General features: G+C 42.3%; 1 protein-coding gene and 1 long non-coding RNA gene across 4 annotated transcripts in view; one reads left to right on the top strand and one right to left on the bottom strand.

Moving 5' to 3' along the window:
• Window positions 1-728: 728 nt before the first annotated feature.
• sall3a (spalt-like transcription factor 3a) lies at window positions 729-18614 on the bottom strand. 2 transcript variants are annotated; one of them, XM_026183755.2, is made up of 5 exons: window positions 18480-18614; window positions 14948-15141; window positions 3362-6517; window positions 2713-3050; window positions 729-2383 (listed from the first exon to the last, which is right to left on the bottom strand). In XM_026183755.2, the coding sequence occupies exons 2-5, from the start codon at window positions 15027-15029 to the stop codon at window positions 1952-1954; spliced, it is 4008 nt and encodes a 1335-aa protein (XP_026039540.1). In that variant the 5' UTR covers window positions 15030-15141; window positions 18480-18614; the 3' UTR covers window positions 729-1951. The 2 variants fall into 2 exon arrangements, with proteins under 2 accessions (XP_026039540.1, XP_026039539.1); XM_026183754.2 differs by lacking the exon at window positions 18480-18614 and adding an exon at window positions 15473-17224.
• The window catches only part of LOC113031571 (uncharacterized), a 62235-nt gene continuing 60191 nt past the window's right edge, over window positions 18254-20297 (top strand). Inside the window, exons 1-2 of one of the 2 annotated variants that reach the window (XR_003273749.2) lie at window positions 18254-18511; window positions 18617-18691. This is a non-coding gene — a long non-coding RNA (uncharacterized LOC113031571). Of the gene's footprint in view, window positions 18512-18556; window positions 18692-20297 lie in introns of those variants that run through there. The other variant, XR_013912066.1, reaches the window with a different exon arrangement.

The following is a 20297-nucleotide window of genomic DNA, read 5'->3' as shown; positions in this document are numbered from 1 at the left end:
AAGGATTGCAGCTTTAACAACCTTCTCTTTGCATTACAGACAATGAGATCATTTTAAAATTGTGTGCATTATTACAAATTGCTGCATCTTTTTTCCTTTTTTTATTTATAAATAATTATAAATGTGCCTTTTTCTGCACGTGCAGAATAGTGGATCTCCAGCAGCCGCATGCGTGTGTGTGGACAGAAGAGCACACACATACACACACATAAGTAAAATAAGTAAAAATATGCAGACAATTCAGTAATATTTTTTCTTGTAAATTGAAAAGCTCATTGCTAAGTAAAAACATAAACAAAATATTAATGAATGAATTTTTTTCTTGAAGAGCCTCTTTGAAGAAAACGCTTCCCAGACCATTATAAAGCATCTGGAAATGATTCCTTGTTTCCACCCATTTTTTATGACCCAAAAGAGGAAACATATCTTTGCTGAAAATCATTTTAGGCTCATCCAAAAAGCACCAGTTTGTTTTGGCAGATAAGATAATAAGCAATTTCTTACTAACATATCTGCTATATGTGTGGTGGAATTTCAAAAGCAAAGTTGTTGTTTTTGCAGATGTTTAAATAGCAATGGATTTAAAAGCTGTTTTCCACACTCACATGGTGGCTCACACTGCAAGACCAAATTTCAATGGTAATAATTAGGATGACTAAAAAACAAAAAAAAAAACAAAGAGAAGGAGAAAGCGTATTAAAGATAAGGAGACCACTGCAACACACACACCTGTTTTCGTTTTATTTTATTTAAGAAGGTTGATTGAGTGATGAGTTTGTACTCTGACGAGTAGCACAGATGCAATGACAGAGAACTGACTCTGCCAATTGTAGGAGTGGTATGCTGAAAACAATGAAAACAGCACGTGATAGATAGCTCAGTCAAAAGGTTAACGGTAACTCACAGACAAAACGTCTTGTTTTTAAAAAGTGCATTCACAAACATGACAAATACTCTCAACTCATGATGTCTATTTTTTTAAGTGATACAAAATATGCATACCTGTTTCAGATTTGTCTTTATTTCTATACATAGATATTTATTCAAAAGGGTCACTTTTTTTTCTTTTTTACAAAGGTTAAAAGCAGGGTTGTGGTCATAGCAGCTTCGGATATCTCTAGCTTCTTCACTGTGTAATGAGATAATCATAGTCTCAACCGATATCCAAATAAAACCTACTGTTTTTCTCTGTTGTTCAACTCAAATGACATATTGTCTTCATTGAAAGAGATTTTCATGAGTGAAGCCTGCAGTTTAGAAAAAAAGATCAATAAAATGCTTGGGCCATTAAATATATTTTTGTATACCCGCTTTTTTTTGTCAATATCATAAATACTAAAGACACACGACAATAATATAAGACAATGCTGGGAGACTAAATGTAAAGATTAAAATAGTTCAAACATTATTTTTTTCAAGTTTTCTAGATCATGAAAAAAAAAAATCAGGCGAACACAGAACGTTATACTTCAGTCTTTTCTTCAGTCTATCCATGGCCCTTTATATTTAAAATAGCAACCATAAACGAGGTTGGCAGACATTGTTCAGACTGACTTTGAGCTAAAACTCTGTCCTTTTTGTGTTTTAGTCCTGTCCAGATAAGATGCTTGCTAATCATAACTGAGGCAGGATCCTGGTTTTCAAAGGAATTCATAAAAGCAGTCAAACGTACTGATAAAAACCAATAAGTACCATGCAAATCTTGCAAGACGACATATTCTCAAACAAGAGACAAAGTATTCTTCGTATAGGCGAAATATCAAGTGAGCAGGGAATGGGTGAAAGGCAAAAACCTCTAATCAATACTAAATACTATGTTTCCAAAAACAAACAAAAAATATTTAATCTGTACATAATATAGTACGCATGAGTTCAGACTGGATCAGCAGTTTCTTTCCTCATAAACAGCCTTGTAGTCTTTGCCTACCTGGAATTATACAGAAAAGTCTCTTTAATTGATCCCAATTTCTTTGTTCTCCTCCATAAATCTGGAGAAGGGACGGTTAGCTGTGACATCCAGACCAGTCTTTTCCATACCCGTCATGGGAGGGCTGCTGCCTGTGTGAACGCGGTCCATCCCTCCAGGCATTGCTCCCAATGAAGTGATTCCTGCGCCACCAAGGCTGACGGGCAGCTGGGGGATGCCTCCATTCTGGATCACAGAGATTTCATTGTTCTTCATGGCCAGGCCATTGGTGATGGCGGCTGCGTACTGGTTCCAAAAGCCCGGGTCAACGTTCATGGCCCGAGCAGCAAGATCTTTCTGAAACATCTCGCTGAACTTCATGGCGTCCCCACCCAGCAGGGCCATGGGATTCTCCACAGACAGTCGTCGACCCCTTCGGGCTGGGGCATTGTTCCACATGTGCGTTCCCATGTGAACCTAAAATTATCGACAAAATGACAAACAAATGAAAAAAATAATGACTCTGTAATTGTAAATGGAAAATACTTGAAATAGAAATTGTGTGGGATGTGCTGGAAAGGAAAACTAAATGTAAAAACATATAAGGCCACATTTTTGGAAGGCTCTCTGTTTTGTGCTTCTTTTTTCTTTTTTTTAATTGATACATAATTTTAAGCAAATAAAATGTATTAATGTAGTACTTTTCAAGAGCAAAAAACTGTTTGTTGGCAAAATCTGTAAATATTACAGAGCTTTGAACCTATGTAAAACTCAACTGATGCAATGTACTTTAAGCTGGGTCATACCTTGAGATTGCCCTTTGTGGTGAAAGCCCTTCCACAAATAGAGCAGGCGAAAGGTTTCTCCCCAGTGTGTGTACGCTCATGGATTTGCAGAGCACTGGCTGAGGAAAAATTTTTCCCACACGACTGGCAGTTGTGCTGCTTAGGAGTGCGTCGTGGAGGCGGGGGAGCCAACATGGGGTTGATGCTAGGGCTCATGGTGGTTGGGGGCGCTGCAGCTGGAACCTGAATGCCCACGGGCAGGTGAGGGTTGTCGCTCAGAGACATTGACTTCCCATGGCCGTTCATTTCCATTTTAATCATGTTTGATGCAGTGCTGGCCAAATTGGGAGTGCTCAGCCCTGAACAAACAAAAGTAAAAAAACAGAACAATTCGATTTATATTCTATTAGTAAAACACCAAAAGCTTTTGAACGGTCAGAATTTGACTTGAAAATCTAAAAAGTCCCTGCTGAAATCTTATAGTTATTTGGTCAAGGTCCTTATTATTCATAAACAACTCTTTTCTATTTTTTCATTCTCTTACTGTCAACAATTTTTCATCTTTAAATTATTATGCTATTGAGATGTTGTTATTAATTCATTATTATGAACTCCCAAATGTGCCCAGATAATGAATTCACTTTAGATTTGTGTTTTTGCACATACACACCTCGATCTCTGTTTAGAAACAGCACGTTGAAGTGGCTCTCCTCTTTGATAAAGTGCCTGCCTGGCTGAGTGGCAGTCAGGTCAAGGGCCCCAGTGCCTTCAGTTGCAGGAAGCGGAGATGGCGTCTCGGATTTTTCCGACTTTACTGTTGCCAGGCCAGCTGTATTGTTGTCTTGGACCTCCTCTGCTGTCATGGCACTGCTGATGTTATTATTGTTGAGTGCAGCAGGGGATTTGGATCGCTGGCTCTCAGAATGACTGTGGGCTGGGGACAAATGCTGGATAGAGCCAGAGGACTCAGACAAAGCGGGGCTCCCCAAGCTTTGACCCTCAGCATCCCCAACTGCAGACAGAGAATCAGTGGTAAAGCAGTCAGTCTCCCCTCCAAAGCTACTGCCATTCTGCAAAGGCTTCAGACCAAATGTACGAGTCATGTTGACGGTAGAGTCAATCATCTTCATCTGGTTCTCCATTGCAGCAATGCTGGAGATTACAGAAGTTGGTGGAGAGCTCCCAGGTGAAAAAGGTTTGGATGAGTCCATATCTCCCTCTTTTAAATCAGCTTCATCATCTATGGCCTGCTCCATTTCATCCAGAAGGTCATCATCATAATTGCTCATGGCATCTAAGCTCTTCTCATCAAAGGAGGGGTCAGTATCCATTTCTTGCAGGCTTTCGGGGATGGGTGTGTTGGGAATTTGCCCGCCCATGTGCATACGGATGTGCTGCTGTAGTACAACTGCATTGGTGAATTTCTTTTGACATATAGGACAAGAGTGCTGAACCCGAAGTGGAGGTTTGGACCTGTGGACACCAAAGTGTGTTTTCAGATTTCCCTTGGTTGTAAATGCCCGCCCACATATCTTACATTTAAAAGGCCTTTCACCAGTGTGGATGCGATAGTGCATCTTCAGAGCACTCTGGCAACTCAGAACACGGTGACAGATAACACACTGGTTGGGGTCAGTCATCTTCTTGTCAATATTCTCAACAAGCTGCTGCAACTTGGATGTCTCTGATGTTTGCATAGAGTCTAAGAGGCCTCCAAAGGGAAACTTGGCCTTAAAATGGTCTGAGAGCATGGGAAGGACAGGATGGGAGACAGAATTAGAGGCCGAGTTGGGGCTACAGATGGGTTCAGAGACCTGTCCACTGCTGGACGATGATGTGGAGGTGACAGTAGTGGAAAGAAGCACTTGAGTTATGGTCGTTGTGCTAGTCGTGTTCTCTCCCGGTCTAGTAGAGCAGCTTGCGGGCAAAAGAATGCCTTCGGGTTTCAGTAAAGGAGGTGCCTCACACCCTAGGCTTGGTTTTGGGGATGGTGAAGTAGTGGTCATGCATGAGTCAGTGATGATATTTGGGGACAAAGATGCACAGTCACTTGAGGGTGGGGATGGCCTCTGAGGAGACCTGTTGAGCGGAGTGAGGCTTGGAGACTCACCAAATCCTCCCATCATACTCGGTAATGTTGGAGGCAGCTGGAGTCCGACAGAGGTGGGAACTGTGGGAAGAACTGGCTTACTGTCTAGCCATGTGGTAACAGGTTTTTCTGGGGGCAATGACATGCCATATGGGATGCCTGAGCTTGTGGGAACATTGTCCAGGTACTCTGGCACAGGGTAGGGGTTCATCTGTATATGTGGGTATTTCTCTTTGTGCCTCTGGAAGTGGACTTTCAGATTCCCCTTGGTGGAGAAGCGGTTGCCACATATGTTGCATTTGTAGGGCCTTTCTCCAGTGTGGGAACGCAGGTGGATCTGTAGGGCACTGTCACTGCCAAACACCTTGGCACAGAACCGACACTTATGCTTGAAGAAGGGGTCCTCAGAGCTGGGCTTAGTGTCAAATACAGACACATTTGGGGGCTTCCCCTTGCGGTGCTTCATTAGAGCAGAGAGAGGATCGAGTGCATTGGCTGTGGCTGCTATACTGGCCAGTGGATTAGGGAAGATAACACTGCTCGAAGAGCTGTGAGGTATCAGCGGTAGACTGGAAGAAGAGCTCAGGAGGGTGCTGTGAGTGAGGGAAGGAGGGGTGCTAGAGTTCCTGGAAAGAGTTGAGCTGCTGCTAATGCCACTGCCTCCTGTTATACTACTACTAGTGCTAATGCTGTTGTTTGTGACAGAGGATGAGCAGGGGGGAAGTAGAGATGACAATCCAGTACCACTTGGTGGAGGAAAAGCTGAGTTAGTTGAGGATGTGATCGGAGCTGAAGAGTTAGATTGCTGACTGCTGCTTTGTGGTGTTTGAGAGAGAGGCCCTTCTATTGTTGAGGTCAGAGGTGAAGGTCCTTGACCATTGAGAGTGGCCGGCAGTCTAACAGGCAGCTGATGGACTGGGGGAGTGATAAAATTATGTAGCTGAAGCTGACTTGCAACAGGAGGGACACAGGAGGAGACGGGCCCCTGGCTTCCAGTAGCGTTGCTGTGATGGTGGTTAAGAGCAGGCTGTGGGGCAGACTGTCTGTTCATGAGAGCCACTTGACTGCGAATTTGTTCTATTAGCTGCAGCTGATGAATTTGCTGCTGTTGGAGGGCCATCAGCTGGTCCAAGATCATGGGAATAGCCATGGTGGAAACCCCACTGCCCGCTGCTGCCCTTACACTCTGTGAAAACTGGGCAACTGCAACACGGGTGCCATGAAGAGTCTCTAAGGTAACATTGGTGCTTGGCATGGCGTAACTGGTAACAGCAGAGGGAACGACATCATTGAGCTGAGGTAGGGAGCCATCTGGCTCAGGGGATGTCACATCTCTTTCTTCAGGATCCACATTTTTTTCGGGAGAAAGCTCCAGCTCCATCTGCTCGTCCTCCTTTTCCAGGACACTGACCCCATTTAAGGTTGCTGTCTCTGGGATGTCATCCCCCTCACCAGCAGGGCTGTGGCTCCCCTCCCTGGGGTCCTCACTGTCAGCCTGCTCACTAGGGCAGCTGGGTACAGGGGAGGGCTCTGTAGGGTACTCCTGTGAGGGGTTAGGTGTGTCCTCATTGTCATTCACTATAAGCACCAGGGGGTTCTTAGTGCAGCTCTTTAAATGTTCACAGAAGTCTGACCATTTGAAGAACTCAGCACAACACTTCTCACATACATGGGTCTCCTCACTGCCACTGCGGCTCTCATTCCCGCTGTCGGCATCATCCAGCACATCACCTCGGGCTACAAAAAGCAATGGGAGGGGGGTCAGAGGAGTGAAAAGGGACAAAAAGAAACCAAAGGGAGGAGGGAGGGAAGAAAGAAGAATTAATGAATAAATAATCAATAAAGAATCCACACATATTTTCCAGTGCAGTGCTGCAAAGATTTAACCTTTGATTTTTTTTCTCTCTTTTAACATAACCAAAATCAATATTCTTTTTTTTCACTCTGAACAAATTGCCCTAGTTCACCAATTCTCAAGACCCAGATTTGTGCATTCACACACTCTCCATAGGGCCAGGTAATAATTTTCTTTGTGCAATCCATCAAATTATGAGGGCCTATCAGTTGTGGATACTGCCACTTAATGAAATTCCATAGAACATATTGATTTCCAATATTTCATACAATTCACAGCTGCCTCATCTGTTGGGTACAAATCAGGACCTTTGATGGCCCTATTAGGATTCCCCTCTGCTATCAAGCTCAGTCATTTCCACTTGAATTTCAAATGCCTGGCTTTCCATTTAGCATCGCAAAGGTAATGCTAGAGCCCTGAATCTAAGCAAATAACTATACTGAACTTTTGCCACATTGTCACAAAAATGCATTATCATATGTAAGTAATGATATCTGTTGACTTTCAACTTTTTTTTGTACACTATCTACAAATAGAAAAAACCCATAAATCTTGACCTTTTAAAATGTGCGCTTTAAATCACTATAATTTAAAAGTTTTCACAATTTCATTCTTTTTCAAAATGTTCCAAATAGAAAACATTCCCTTTAAGTTAGGCAACACTCAGTGTGTTACTCCTCTCTCTCCACTGGCCATGCTCTCTGACATAAGACTCAACAAATTACATGCTAGTGCCATGGCAGCAAAGTCACTGATTAGTTACACATGTTTAATCACAGTTGTAGGAAGCCACTTCCTCTTTGACATGCAACCATCAAGAGTCAAACAGACCCGTGTGAGCTCCGAGCGTGGACCAAATTCACACCTGATATAAACCATGTAAAAATGGCCTCCTCTTATTAACCCCCCCCCCCCCCCCCCTTAGTTATAGCGTGCGGGTCTCTCTGTCGGGGATGTCTGCATAAATAAAAATGTCTGAGTAGGAAGCACACTCAGTCACCACAAGACATCTAGCACGTACTTTATTTCGTAGTCGTCTCCTGTTCAGTTTACATTTGACGACCAGCGAATAACTGGTAAACTATTTATCCACAAATTAAACCACTGTGTATACACATTTAAAATGTTAAGACAATTTCATGGGCAATTGCTGGAAATAGAAAAAGATTTACTTCATGCAAAGGCTGCTATAAAACAAGGTTATGTTCTTCAGTGATCCTATATTGTTTAAAAGTAGTTAATAACTAAGAAAAAAGTTAAATTCGGGTTAATTATTACTGTATGTGTATGACAAAAAAATCCCAAAGCATAAAAGTTGCATGTCTGAATTTAGCTGCTTTCACTTGTGTATATTTTCCTTTTTCCTCTAAGCAGCTCACCCAGTGGGCTAAACCTGCTTGTTCACTAAATTTAAAAAAAAGAAATCAGAATCAGAAAATTCCTTGGAACATATAGTGCACATTTCCTTATCATTAAAAGACCCGTTATGCTTTTCAAGTGAGCAATCGAGATTCATACATTGCTTGTGCTAACTTCAAAGGTTAAAGTGGAGTAAACCATAGCAAAGCAGAAATGAAGCATTTTTGCCAATTACAGTGACTCATTAGGAAAGAAATTCATCACTCCTCCTGTAATTTGTGGCCAAAGGGGCCATGCGCCATCGTGGTCTGGTGTCTGTGACTTAATTAATTATCAGCAGAACAGTTTTGGACAGACTCCGTGCTCTCATCCTCATTGGGGTTAGAGCTGACAAAGTAAGATATTATTTTACTAAATCGTGGGTGCTGCCAGTTAAAAAGAAAATCAATTAAGGAATTAAAGGAAAAGAAAATGTAAAATTCTTATGGTTTTATCCCAAGACATACATTGTACGTTGAGACCTCGGTATTAAAAAAAAATCCATTGAAAAACAAATTAGTCATTTAAGCTCAAATACAAAACAGAAATTGACAAGTGAAAAGGAGCAAGTGACTGGAAACGTCAGCGACACGTGACGGCAGGCTAAAAAGCTCCTTAGCCCAGCAGCGGACAGCAGAACTCATTTCCATAATTGAGGGTTGAAAGGTCAACACAAATGAGTAGGCATTGTGTTGAGCTGATTAGTTATTAGAATGGTATTACTGTCAATCTCTTTTATTCATTCATACAATTACAAGTGGGGGTCTTTGTATGCCTCTGACCTCTCGCTCTCGCGCACACACACACACACACTGACACGTTTCCTAAGACGGACAAAGAGAATTCACAGATTATGTGCATATGTACGAGGACAAACACCTAAAAAATTACGACACGTAGACCTGCAAAAGCATGCTTTTTTGCCGTTAGTAGAGTGTACCAGTCACCTCTACACATACACAGGCCTCTGCTCCTAAATTGACTTATTTTCAAAAAAACAAAAACAAAAAAGGAAAGAAAAGACTCTTATAAATTACATTTTGTCCATTTAAAAAAATCCTTCCTGTCTGATAACTTTAGTAACTTTAGAGCGCTAATTATTATTATAAAATAAAAAAAATCTTATGTCCGATGCTTTTTTTAAAATTCAAATCTGAACGCTGTGTAGTTGTATAAAATACACTGCCTCTTTAAAAATGTGCACGCCGCTAAAAAACAAGGAAAACACACGAAATTGCCGTTTTCAGGTTTACTTTGACTAATGCTACAGTTAGTCAGCATTAATCATAGAAACACAAATTACAGCTGCGTGCATTGCAGATTATTGTCATACTTCCCGAGGAAAAAACAAACAAACAAACAAACAAACGAGCATTAGGAAAGCTCATAATCTTAAAACAACTGTGTTGCTTTAACCTGTACAGTGCTTTTGTGCTGTGGAGCTAAGAGGCGACATTTTGTGGTTGCTTTGGGTTTGCAATGCAACACAGTGGAAAGGGATGCATGCATACGTGTGTGTGTTTCTATATGATTTTATATGTGTTTGTGTTGGGGAAGGGGCTAATATTGATTTTCCTATAGTATGAAAAAGAAGGGGACGGAAAAAAAATCCCATCCATTTTTCATTGCTTTAAGAGTCTTCATTTACGAATATTAAGTTGAAGGTAGTCAATAGGGGGATTGTAGACATTGAATCTGTGTGTCCGCTATCTTGCTCAGCAATCTCTGGCATGCCAACTGAAACTGCTAATCTGACATATTATATCAGATGAGGTATTCATGCTTACCACAGATTCTGTGAAAGTCACAGAGCCGGGCATTGAGAGAAGCACCGAAGCCTTGGCCAATTACAAATTTTCCCATTCTTAACAATTTCCAGATTCACATAATGAAAACAAACAGCAATGACAGTGGGAGCATTTACCCTACGTCGAGGTATTTCAATCTCAGTAAGTGCAGGGTATTGTAATTTAAATGCGCAATTAAAAAGTCTTCATCATACCCCGAGAACTTACATGTCATTTACACCAACAGCAGTCTGTGAGAGCAGTATATCGTGACCAGCCTCTGTGATTGCGCTCTTCCTAAAAAAAGGCCCCTCCTTCTGCCCCCTTAAAATGCATTCTTCTCAAGAATGTGAGGATAGCTTAGGACCCTTAAAGAGAGATGCATCCCTGTTGGTCCTGCTCAAGCTGGAAGTTGAGGGGGGAAAAAAAGAAAAAAAAGAGGCCTGCTGCGTCCAACAATGTTGGAATTTGTGGCCTGATTAAATTTTTCCATTACACTTTTTGACACACTTCCGCAACTCTAATCGTGAGTACAAAAAAATAAATAAATAAATAAAAAATAAAGACGTTTCAAGTTATTTTAAGTTGTTTGACGAGACATTTTAACTGAGACACAGCGTGCACTCTGCTTCGTTCTAACTGGGACATAATCTGCACCGGAAGAAGACAAATGTCACTTAAATTCTGAACATTTGTAGTTAGTTCATTTTTGTTTAAAAGAATGACTCTTTAGCATACTGGTTAAGCGTCCTAGCAAAGTTAAGATTAACTGCATGTTTGCATGATTTAAAAAATAATAATAATCAAGATTCAATAAAAAAAGGAAATCTAAATAATTATGCTGTCCTGCTGTACCCATGAAGCATATCCACGAATGACCCAGTGCATCCTCGGACTTGCAGAGGCTCAGTCATCCTCAGCACAGCGCTGTGAGTGTGTGTCATCGGCCTGGTCAGCCCTACTGCAGAGTGGTACAGTCATATCTGTCCCAACAGAGAGGCCTTTGTCATGGCCTGCAGATGTGGAGCAGCCAAAACATTAACGATTTGTTTGTGTAAGCATTTGCAATACAGTATTCAATGACGACACTCTGTCCAGATGACACTCGCCAAGATGCCTCTCTGCCTCCGGATTTACAAAAAGAGTCCGAGACGAGGCGCTCTCGTTCTCTAACGTCAAAGGAGATTTTTTATTAATCTTTGCTTGGGGTTTGTTTAAATCAAATTGAACTCAAAGCTATATGTTTCCTGTTTTACACAGAAGGCAGAGCTGCACATCTTCGCTCACACGTTGCTCCTCCGCGTCCCCACTTTCTGGACAAACTGGTGTTTAAAATCATCTGAATAAGCCAAAACCAAACCATCGAAACCAAACCATTTAAAGGAGAAATTTACCCCTTCTGCTGACTACATGTTAGCTTTTTACCTAAATCCTCCAAATCTGCTGTCTTGTCTAACATTAAATAGTTCTTCCCTTCCCCGTCTAGTCCTTCCTCTCAATCAGGATCTCACTTGTTCGTGTGCTGAGTGGTAATTAAGACACAGCCATATTTGAGTGCCTTCTTGAAGACATCTTTGGCACAACTATGTGGGTGGTCCACAGGCCTGCACCCAATGGTGAGAGTGGATTAAAACAAAAGGCAAACAAAGCCCCGCTGCAGGGGAAGTGGTAACAACCATGTTGTCACTACCAGCAGGGATTTTATTACATTTTTTTGGATTCATAACCATACACGCCCGTGCCTCTGCTGCTATGACGAAAAGAAAGGAAAAGGGCTCAGCCCAGAATGAACTCTGAGAAGATTTCGACTTCAAACAATTGCGACTGTGACCTGAGCCTTGTTGTTACCTGTTCCTCAAGTGTCTCATGTTTTTCCAGAGTAATAATTTTAGAAAAAGAAATCTGCCTTTCTTGCTTGAACGATGCTGTGCATGTCCACTGACAACTGAGGAAATTTACCTTTGAAAATTCTTCTAAATCTTCGTGTGACAGCGCAGAGTTTGGCCACCATTGCTCCCCTGCACATTCACACCTTGAACGACACTGGATGCCGAGAAAGCGGTGGCGTGGTGAAAAGCCTGCTGCTGCTAACGCTTTCTAGGACACGAGGAAACTGCGCTGCCAAGGTCAACGGCACACATGTTCTAATTGTACAAGGAGCTTGACATCTAGCGGCAGGATCTGGCTGCCCGGGGCTACACAAAGGTTAAGACAGCAAGCTTTATAAAAGCACTTCCAAGCAGACCACCCCCTCCTCTTCCCTTTCCCCATCCTAGCACACACACACACACAAACACACACTCACGCACACACACAAAAACCCTCCCATGCCCCCAGGAGGAAAGTGTCCGGAAAGCCTGAGGGGACATGATATGCCAGACAAGGGCTTGTTGGCACTTGATTTTAGTTTTTCATGTTTTCATGGATGCGGCACATTAAAGAGTACTCAGTAAGCTGCAGAGGGACAGCAGTCATAAATGCCACATACAAAGGAGACAAAATAATATTGGGAATATTTAGGGAAAATGAAGGTGTAAGCTGAAGCTTTGCAGGCACAGGGTTCGATTTGGCTGATTCTTTCCTTGTTTTCTTATTTGTAAGAAATGGTGAAGATCCCTGAGCACAATTTGAACACCACATTCTTCTTGACGTTCTCTTCAGCACTAAACTGAGCAAAAATGGATTTTAAGTCTCAGTCGAGCAGCGGCTGACGACTGGAACTTTTGAATCCCATCGACGTTAATACGCGGTGGTTATGTCAAGGCCAACAATCGATAGTGTTCGTCGCAAGCTGCACCACACAGCAACAGAGAGCGGAGAATCCGATCATGCTGCAACGACACACTGACAGGGTGACATTCGTAGCTCATCATGTAAGGTAGTGTTGGTTGAGGCATGGTATTATTAGGTTTATTTAAGTATGTATGGGCTCACTGTGCTCTGCCAAAGGCTTGAGATTGTTTCACTGCTACGTCTTTCCTGAAAACAAGCGAGCCAGTATAGTTGCTTCAGCAAGGAAAGAACATTCCACGGACACTTCCAGTCTCGAGCACAATGGCACTGACAGCATACAGTATGTTACCGATAACGCTGTCTGAGTCTGTGTGTATTTTAATTATGCCAGGAGGTGTGTGTTAATCTGTGGAATAAAATTCAGAATAAGTGTGTAGAGATTTTTTCTTTTTAAATCCCTCTCTTCTTTTTTCCCTCTCTCTGTGGATCTGACTGTTTTCTGTTTTATAAATTGCAATCAACATTTCAAATCAAATATTTGTAACCTAAACTCGAAATCATCCAAACGTGAGATTTGACAGGAGCAAAAACAAGTTTGATTTTCAATCCACAATCCTACAGGAGTGCAACCTGATGGATGATTATCTCTGTACAGAATCTGAGCAGGGTCATCTGAAACACCGAATCAGGAAAAGTGTCTGTGTTTGTCAATTAGTCAGAAATTATATTTAAAAAAAAGGAGAGATCCAAAGAGTAAACTGAACAAAAGAGTCGGGAATCATCAGTGTGATCCCCCACCCACCCACCCCTCACACCAGCATTTCCCCATGCAAAGAGAGCTTCTCCCCAGAGATTACATCACACATTTCTATTCTAAAGAAACCCTGGAAAATGTGTGTGTGCGTGTTCGCGTGTAAGTGTGTGTGTGCATGTGTGGGTGTCTGCGTCTGGGTGTGAGTGTTGACCAACATGGGCCAAGATAGAAAGGTATAAATAATAGCAGTGATTTGTTGAGAGCTCTGAGCTTCACTGATACCCAAAACACACACAAACATAAACACGCACACACACAGCTTTCTAAGTTTAAATAAGAGAAATGAAATTGACAAATTGTGATTTTTTTTTAAGTTTTCAAGTAAATTACAGTATTGTTGTTAAGATATGCTGCAGTAAATTGACATATTTTGTCTTATCCTCATATTTCCAATACATAAAATTATTTTTTTAAATGTTAGATTTGCCACAATTTCAATAATAATCTGCCAAATAATGTGGGACTTGTGCTCTGTACGTTTTTTTGTTTTATAGAAATCCAGTCATATTATTCCTGCAGCACTTCATCTGCCTTCGGACCTGACTTTAGCCCTATAATGATAGTGTTGCTGCGCAAAAGCGCAGTATAAAGGACAAATAATCCTTTTTCCCCCCACATGGCGAAGACGAGCTTTGTCAACCGATCTTGTCGATACTGTGCGCAAAAAGGAACAAATCAAGTGTGCTAAATTTATGTGGGGTGGGGAGGTGGGGGTAAACAAAAAGCATTTCCATAACAAAACAAGTCTTCGACCTGCAACAGATTCCGCAGGCGCTCAGGGACAAGAGACACACATGCAAAAAAAAAAAAAACTAAACAAAAAAAAAAAAAAACAAGATAAAAAATAAAAAATAGAAACGTATAAATTAAACGGCTTTTTAAATGAAGTGTTTTAAAAAAAAAAAAACAACTATTACGACCCATTGCTTTCACATCTGCGGAATAAATAATTCTAAACCTCTGGGAGAAAAAAAAGCCAAATAATTTTCCAACTTCTTTCGTGTGTTTGTTACAGTTGTGCTTGCATTTCGGCGCGTGCGCGTGCACGTCCGAAACCAACTGCAAAAGTGTTGAAATACACTATTTTGCAGTGTACAGAGCTCCGAGATTTTTGTTTTTTAGACAGGCCTTTAAAATGGGCCTCCGGCACCTAATGTAGACGCTGTAACCAAAATGTAAACTCTTAACTATTATTAAAATTAACCTGCCTGACAAAAGACGATCATATGATGCAGGTTTAACAGTTTTTTGGGGGAGGGAGGGAGGGGGGACAAAACAGACACAAAACTTCTAAATCGTCAGACTTCTTCTTCGACTAAGGTGACACTTTTGACTTAATATTCGCATCGTTTTTTGATTTATTGCAAATGATTCCGCCTATGCCTATGAAATAAATCCAGTATCCCCACTACAAAAAAAACAAAATAATAATAATAATGATGATAATAATCCAAATGAATGTGTTAAAACGTTTGTCAAACAAAGTAAAGAAACAAACGTAAATTGAAGAGCAGAGCTGCGAGGGGAAGCTCTGAAAGCAGATCAGGCTAAAGGAACTTCAGCTGATCAAATCCACTCACCGTGCTCGGAAATCACCCCGGCTAGTGCGGGATCCTCGTCCGACTTGAGGTGCTGCGGTTTGGCTTGCTTGCGTCGGGACATGCTGCTGGCTTTAGTGGTGGCGATGCTGCTGCGTTTGCGCTCCGAGATGTGTCTGCGTTTTGCAGATACATCAGCGAAGAGCGAATCAACACACAAAAAGTTCGCAAACAGTCTGGTGGCGGAGAGAGAGAGGAGGAGAGAAAAAATATAAATCTGAAATTAGCCGGTGTTGCTGCTGCCGCTGCTGTTGCTGTGCGTTGGATTGCGCATGTCGGTATAATAATTATGATAGTGACTAATGCCTCGCGATTAATGGCAGTGTGTGAAGGTGGGGAGGATTGGCTGGAGGCCAATGGACGCGCATTGGATATGGTAATGAGGGACGGACTAAGCAATTAGCCGCTTCACTCTCAGACTTTATCCGTCTCTTTTGTCTTTACTATCCAACCTCCACCTCCCCAACAACACAAAACAACACAACACACCAAAATCTCTTGTTATACCCAGTTCACATGGGGTCTCCAACGAGGGGAACGCCGGGCTCCTTTGCCCCCTACTCCTTTGAGTAAGCGCACTGACTCACAAGTGCTAAGGATTCACCAGCGCTTTCTTCTTTTTTCTTTCTTTTCTTTGACGAAGTGTCTCTCCCTGGCCTCAACGATCCATCGTTTACCGCAAAACTTCAGAAAACGTTTTCTCGTTAAGTCTGTCCCGAGATACTGGCTCAGTTCTCGCAGCGCCTCTCTCTCTAACTTCTTTTATTTATTTATTTTTCTTGTTCTGTGCGTGTGGCGAGGTGAACACGCAACTCCTTGAATCGGACTCAAAGGAAGCGACGTCTAAAGTCGAGATGTGTCAGATTTCTGTCGGTGGACATCTTCCCAGTGAAGCAGCCGCTGTTTGAGTTGCTACACGGGCACCGGCAGCAAGGAGAAGTGGACGGGACGAGTTAAGTTCTTTGCAATAGAGCGATAAACTGCCACCAGCTTTTGCTTTTCTAAAGGCGCAGCTCCGCTCTCCAAACTTTGACGCGCGTCTTCCGAGAGAGCGGCGCCAAGATTAGCAACAGTGCTCCTCTCAGTAACAACAAGAACGTCTGTGTGATCAAACACTCGTGTGTCCGACAAAGAGAAGTCGCTTCGGTGCGTGTCTGACCGCGACGAAGTTCCTCCCGTGTACCTCCTCTCGCCGTGTATGCGCCCTCGGCTCGGTGCGCTCTCCAAAAGCGTCTTTTCTGGATATTTGCTGATCAAAAAAGCCCTAAGCACCACTTGATTTCCGAAAAAATCCAAACCAAAACAAACAAACAAAAAGAAAAAAAACTAAAGCTTTACTCGATGTCTTTCCTTCGCTCGGCTCTCGGGCTCATATCGAAACCAACTTTGAAGTTATCTTCTGGCAGCCCTCTAGCAGCGTCGGTCGGTCTGTCGCTGTTGGGCATGGCTCTGTGTGTGGGGGACTGCGCTGTGTGTGAGAGTCAACCCCCAAGCAGGGGTTCAGCCCATTGCTTTCAGCCACCACTAGGATGTACCACCACGTTACTGTTCAATGGATCGTCCTCAGACTTCTGTGTGAACACCCAGATTTGACCTCCCATCATATAATATCTCACCCGTCACCGCCCGTATCCGCCAGAAGGCTGGGTCATCATATTAATGCGGCAGAGTATTTTTATTTCGTGACATCGGCGATTTTCTGATTACACGGTAGGCTTTCAATCACAACACCCCGGCTTTATTCTAACTTTGATTCTGGAATGTGGACATTTTACGCACGGTGGCGGTTTTTGAACATGTGGGCTGCTTTTTGATTTATGTACCGACACTAATATTGGGGAATTATTGCAAAACAACACAATAATAATAATAATAATATGAATAAGTAAAGTGTGTCAGAGTACACATCATACAGCATATAATTAAAACCTCTTTCCCTCAACACACAGTTAAAATAAATACAGAAATTAATTATAATTTTGCACTAAAATGTACGCATGCACGGTGGGGAGAAAGGAACCAAATAAGCTCGTGCTTGAGTGCCATGCGAACACTGCGTTTTATTTATTTAACAGAAGTAACGGTTTCATGTTTATTTCCGTATTGCTAACTTAAGGAAAATGCATTTTCATATTGCATCGTTAAAAGTGGATGTGGAAAATGGGCACATCATAATCGCGCTTGTTTCCGACTTCAGGCGCACAAATGCTGCCAATTCCTGACTAAATTAGAAACCTTTTTACTGTAATGATAGATCTTCAGCTTTTTTCAGTTCATGGGTGAGCTCAGTTAGAGCTTCCCCGCTCTCCCCCCTCCCTCGCCCTCCCTCTTGTCTGTTTGACTTGTCTATTCCCCCGCGTCCACCTCATATGAGAGACAAATCTGTTGACAACAAGGTCGTCCTGTGAGCAAACTTTCGGTGCCCCCCCCCCCCCCCCCCCTTTTCTTCTTCCTCTCCATCTCTTTCCATCATCCCCTTTGAAGTTATGTCCAAAAGGCTGTTATTATCTGGTATTAATAGATGCAGCCCCAGGAAGACAAAATCAGCTATTGATAATTGCAAGGAGTATACGGCAGCTACTGTATCGATCGGCGTGTCCTCCACTCCCCTGGTACTGAGAGATAAGGAGACACACTCTTTAGAGCAATATAATTTCTTTTGACCTATCTGCTTGCTACAGACTTATGATGAATAGCCAGAGTGGCTGAAGTCCTTTATCACCAAAGTTACCCCCTTGATATAATATTGATTCTTTATAACTAGCTCGCCACACAAAAATCAAACTGTCCACTTGGCCATCATCATCATCAATATCATCACAAAGGCGGAGGAATGAAGATCCCCCGCGCGTCTAAAGGCGAGCCGTTACAATCTCCTCTGTAGGCCTAATCTTTATTTTGCTGATGATGAAAGGAGAGGGGAAACGAGGCAAGGTGCCATTTAAGACGCGGTGCCATTTAATCCGGTATAGACTACACATACACACACGGCACACACTTATAGAGAGAGAGGGAAAGAGAGGGGGTGTCCAGACCGGGCTGCCGAACAGCTTTGGAATTCACGTCGCTTGAAAAGTTTGATTTCCACTAAGCTTTACGTAACCCTAAGAGCCCCTGTGATTTTATATAGTTTGATCTGACTTCAAAAATAAATAAATTACCAAGTCAAATATTACTGTTCTCCAATTTACTGCGTTGGACGAGCAAATAAATACATAAATACGTTTTTTTTTAAAAAAAGCACTTTTTTGTTTCATGGCACTGCGGATGCCGGATGCGCCTCAGAGGTATCCTTTAACCTTAGAGGCTGCTTCGCTGCAGAGCTGGAGCCCCACCGAGGCTATTACAACGGGGGCCACTCTCTCTATTCTCCGAGAGAGGAGTGAGAGTGCTGCTGGTGCTGCTGGTGGAAGAGGAGGAGGAGGAGGAGGAGGAGGAGGGGGGCATGGTGGCGGAGGAGGGTGGGAGAGGAGGGAGAGCAGAAACGTGTAATCACCCAAACAACCGTTTTTACCCGTTTCACCCCCTCTGGATCTGTGTCGCAAGGTGAGAAAAGGGCTGCTTGGGCTTCCACGCTGGCCCTCGCTGCATCACAAAGTGCACAGGCAGACTTCGGTAACAACTCCTCTCCTCTATTCTTACACCCCGCAGTCCGCTGTGAGCCTGTCTGCCTTTCACTGCGGATATCGTGGAGGGAGGCCGGAGCGTGAAGAAGACACCAGAGAGGTAAAAAAAAAAAAAAAAAAAAGACTCCCAGAGTTTGAATTTACTGCTTCGCTTTGGCCGCTGTGCATCACTGTATAATAATAGCTTTACAGTTATCCGTTACATATCTTTAAATAGAAGGATCTAAGAAATTGAATTTTTATATGTGTGGCTCAGGTTGTAAAGCATGTGATTAGACCGCTAAAGTGGCGCAGTATGAAAAAAAAAATATGCGTGCGTTGCGTCGGTGTCCAATCAGACGTCTTTGCGCCGCCGCAACTGGTGCCAAGACGCATTTACACACACCGCAGGCTACTGTAGCAGCCTATAGCAGCCTATGGCATAATCCCAGGGCTTCATCTGCACCAATCAGAGATGAGATGGAACTTTTTCTGCCACTGAATGAGCCCAATTACAGCGTCTCTGAAGGCAAACCCAAACAATATTTATGTTGTTTCATTGTCTGCGTACGCTTTTGAAGCAATCTATACTTACATTCTGTCTGTTGCTAAACTTGTACTTTATTCCTTGTAATTAGTCCACGAATAATTTACAATTTAGCAATGATTTTTTTCCCAGTCTTAGAGCTAATAAATACAATTATTACGTTTTGGCAAATGCATTATTAATAGTAGAATTTAGCGTATTTGAAGTATAATAATACTACACATATACAGAATCATTATGATGATTGTAATTATTGGAGCATGGTCACTATAGAGGTTTTAATAATCTTGTGTCCTAGAGCTAATTTCTGCATATATACTTGTAAATGTATAAAGTAAACACATTGTTATCCCCCACCAGCCTTTATCCTTATACTACTGTGTGTCTTAATACTTCGAAATTTGCATTTAAAATTTAATTATTTTAAAATGAAAAAAATAGGAGCACAAGTTGTGTTCTAAAGTTTATTGCGGCATGCAGAACTGTTTGTATGTTCTTTTTTAATTAAGTTTTGTTGAGGGGGGGTTCAGAGAAAGTCACTTCATGTGCAGCTTTAGCAGACACTGCATAGTTTTTGCTATGTGCTACACATCTTTTAGTTGGATATCTAAACGCACACATACTTGCACACGATTTGATACATAATTGTGGACATCATGCATAAGTAATGGCTGTTGTAGCTGGGACTCTAACTAAGTGGTAACTGTCTGTGATCCTGCTCTGAAAATTGAGTGTTGTGCTCTCACACTGATCGCACAATCAGAGATCAGGCGGCACATGAGTCTGCTTGATAGAACCCAACCATATATTTCCAGTTATCATCAGGACCTGCTCATCGTGCTTCATTTGAGCCAAGCTGAGATCAAATGTGACAGGCAGCTTGTACCTGAGATGAGTAAAATTTGATTTGACTGGTCCCATCAGGTTTAATTGAAATGAATTGAATCAGCCCATTTCTTCTGCTACTGTAATTAAATTAGTAGCTGGGCCGCAATTGGACGTCGAGTTGGCACTTGAGAGGAGATGACAAAATGCTCATTGCTGCCGCCAAAGGACTATGTGTCAAATTTGATGTGAAAATGCTGTTTGACACACTGGCATAAGCTGTCGCTTTGCTCGAAGTGTGTACAAACAAACACGCTGGGATTATCTCCTGGACTGAGCCACTTCCTCATGTGAA

Source organism: Astatotilapia calliptera, chromosome 11, assembly GCF_964374335.1.
Source record: "Astatotilapia calliptera chromosome 11, fAstCal68.1, whole genome shotgun sequence".
Taxonomy (NCBI): domain Eukaryota; kingdom Metazoa; phylum Chordata; class Actinopteri; order Cichliformes; family Cichlidae; genus Astatotilapia; species Astatotilapia calliptera.
This window is presented reverse-complemented; position numbering and strand designations above follow the sequence as displayed.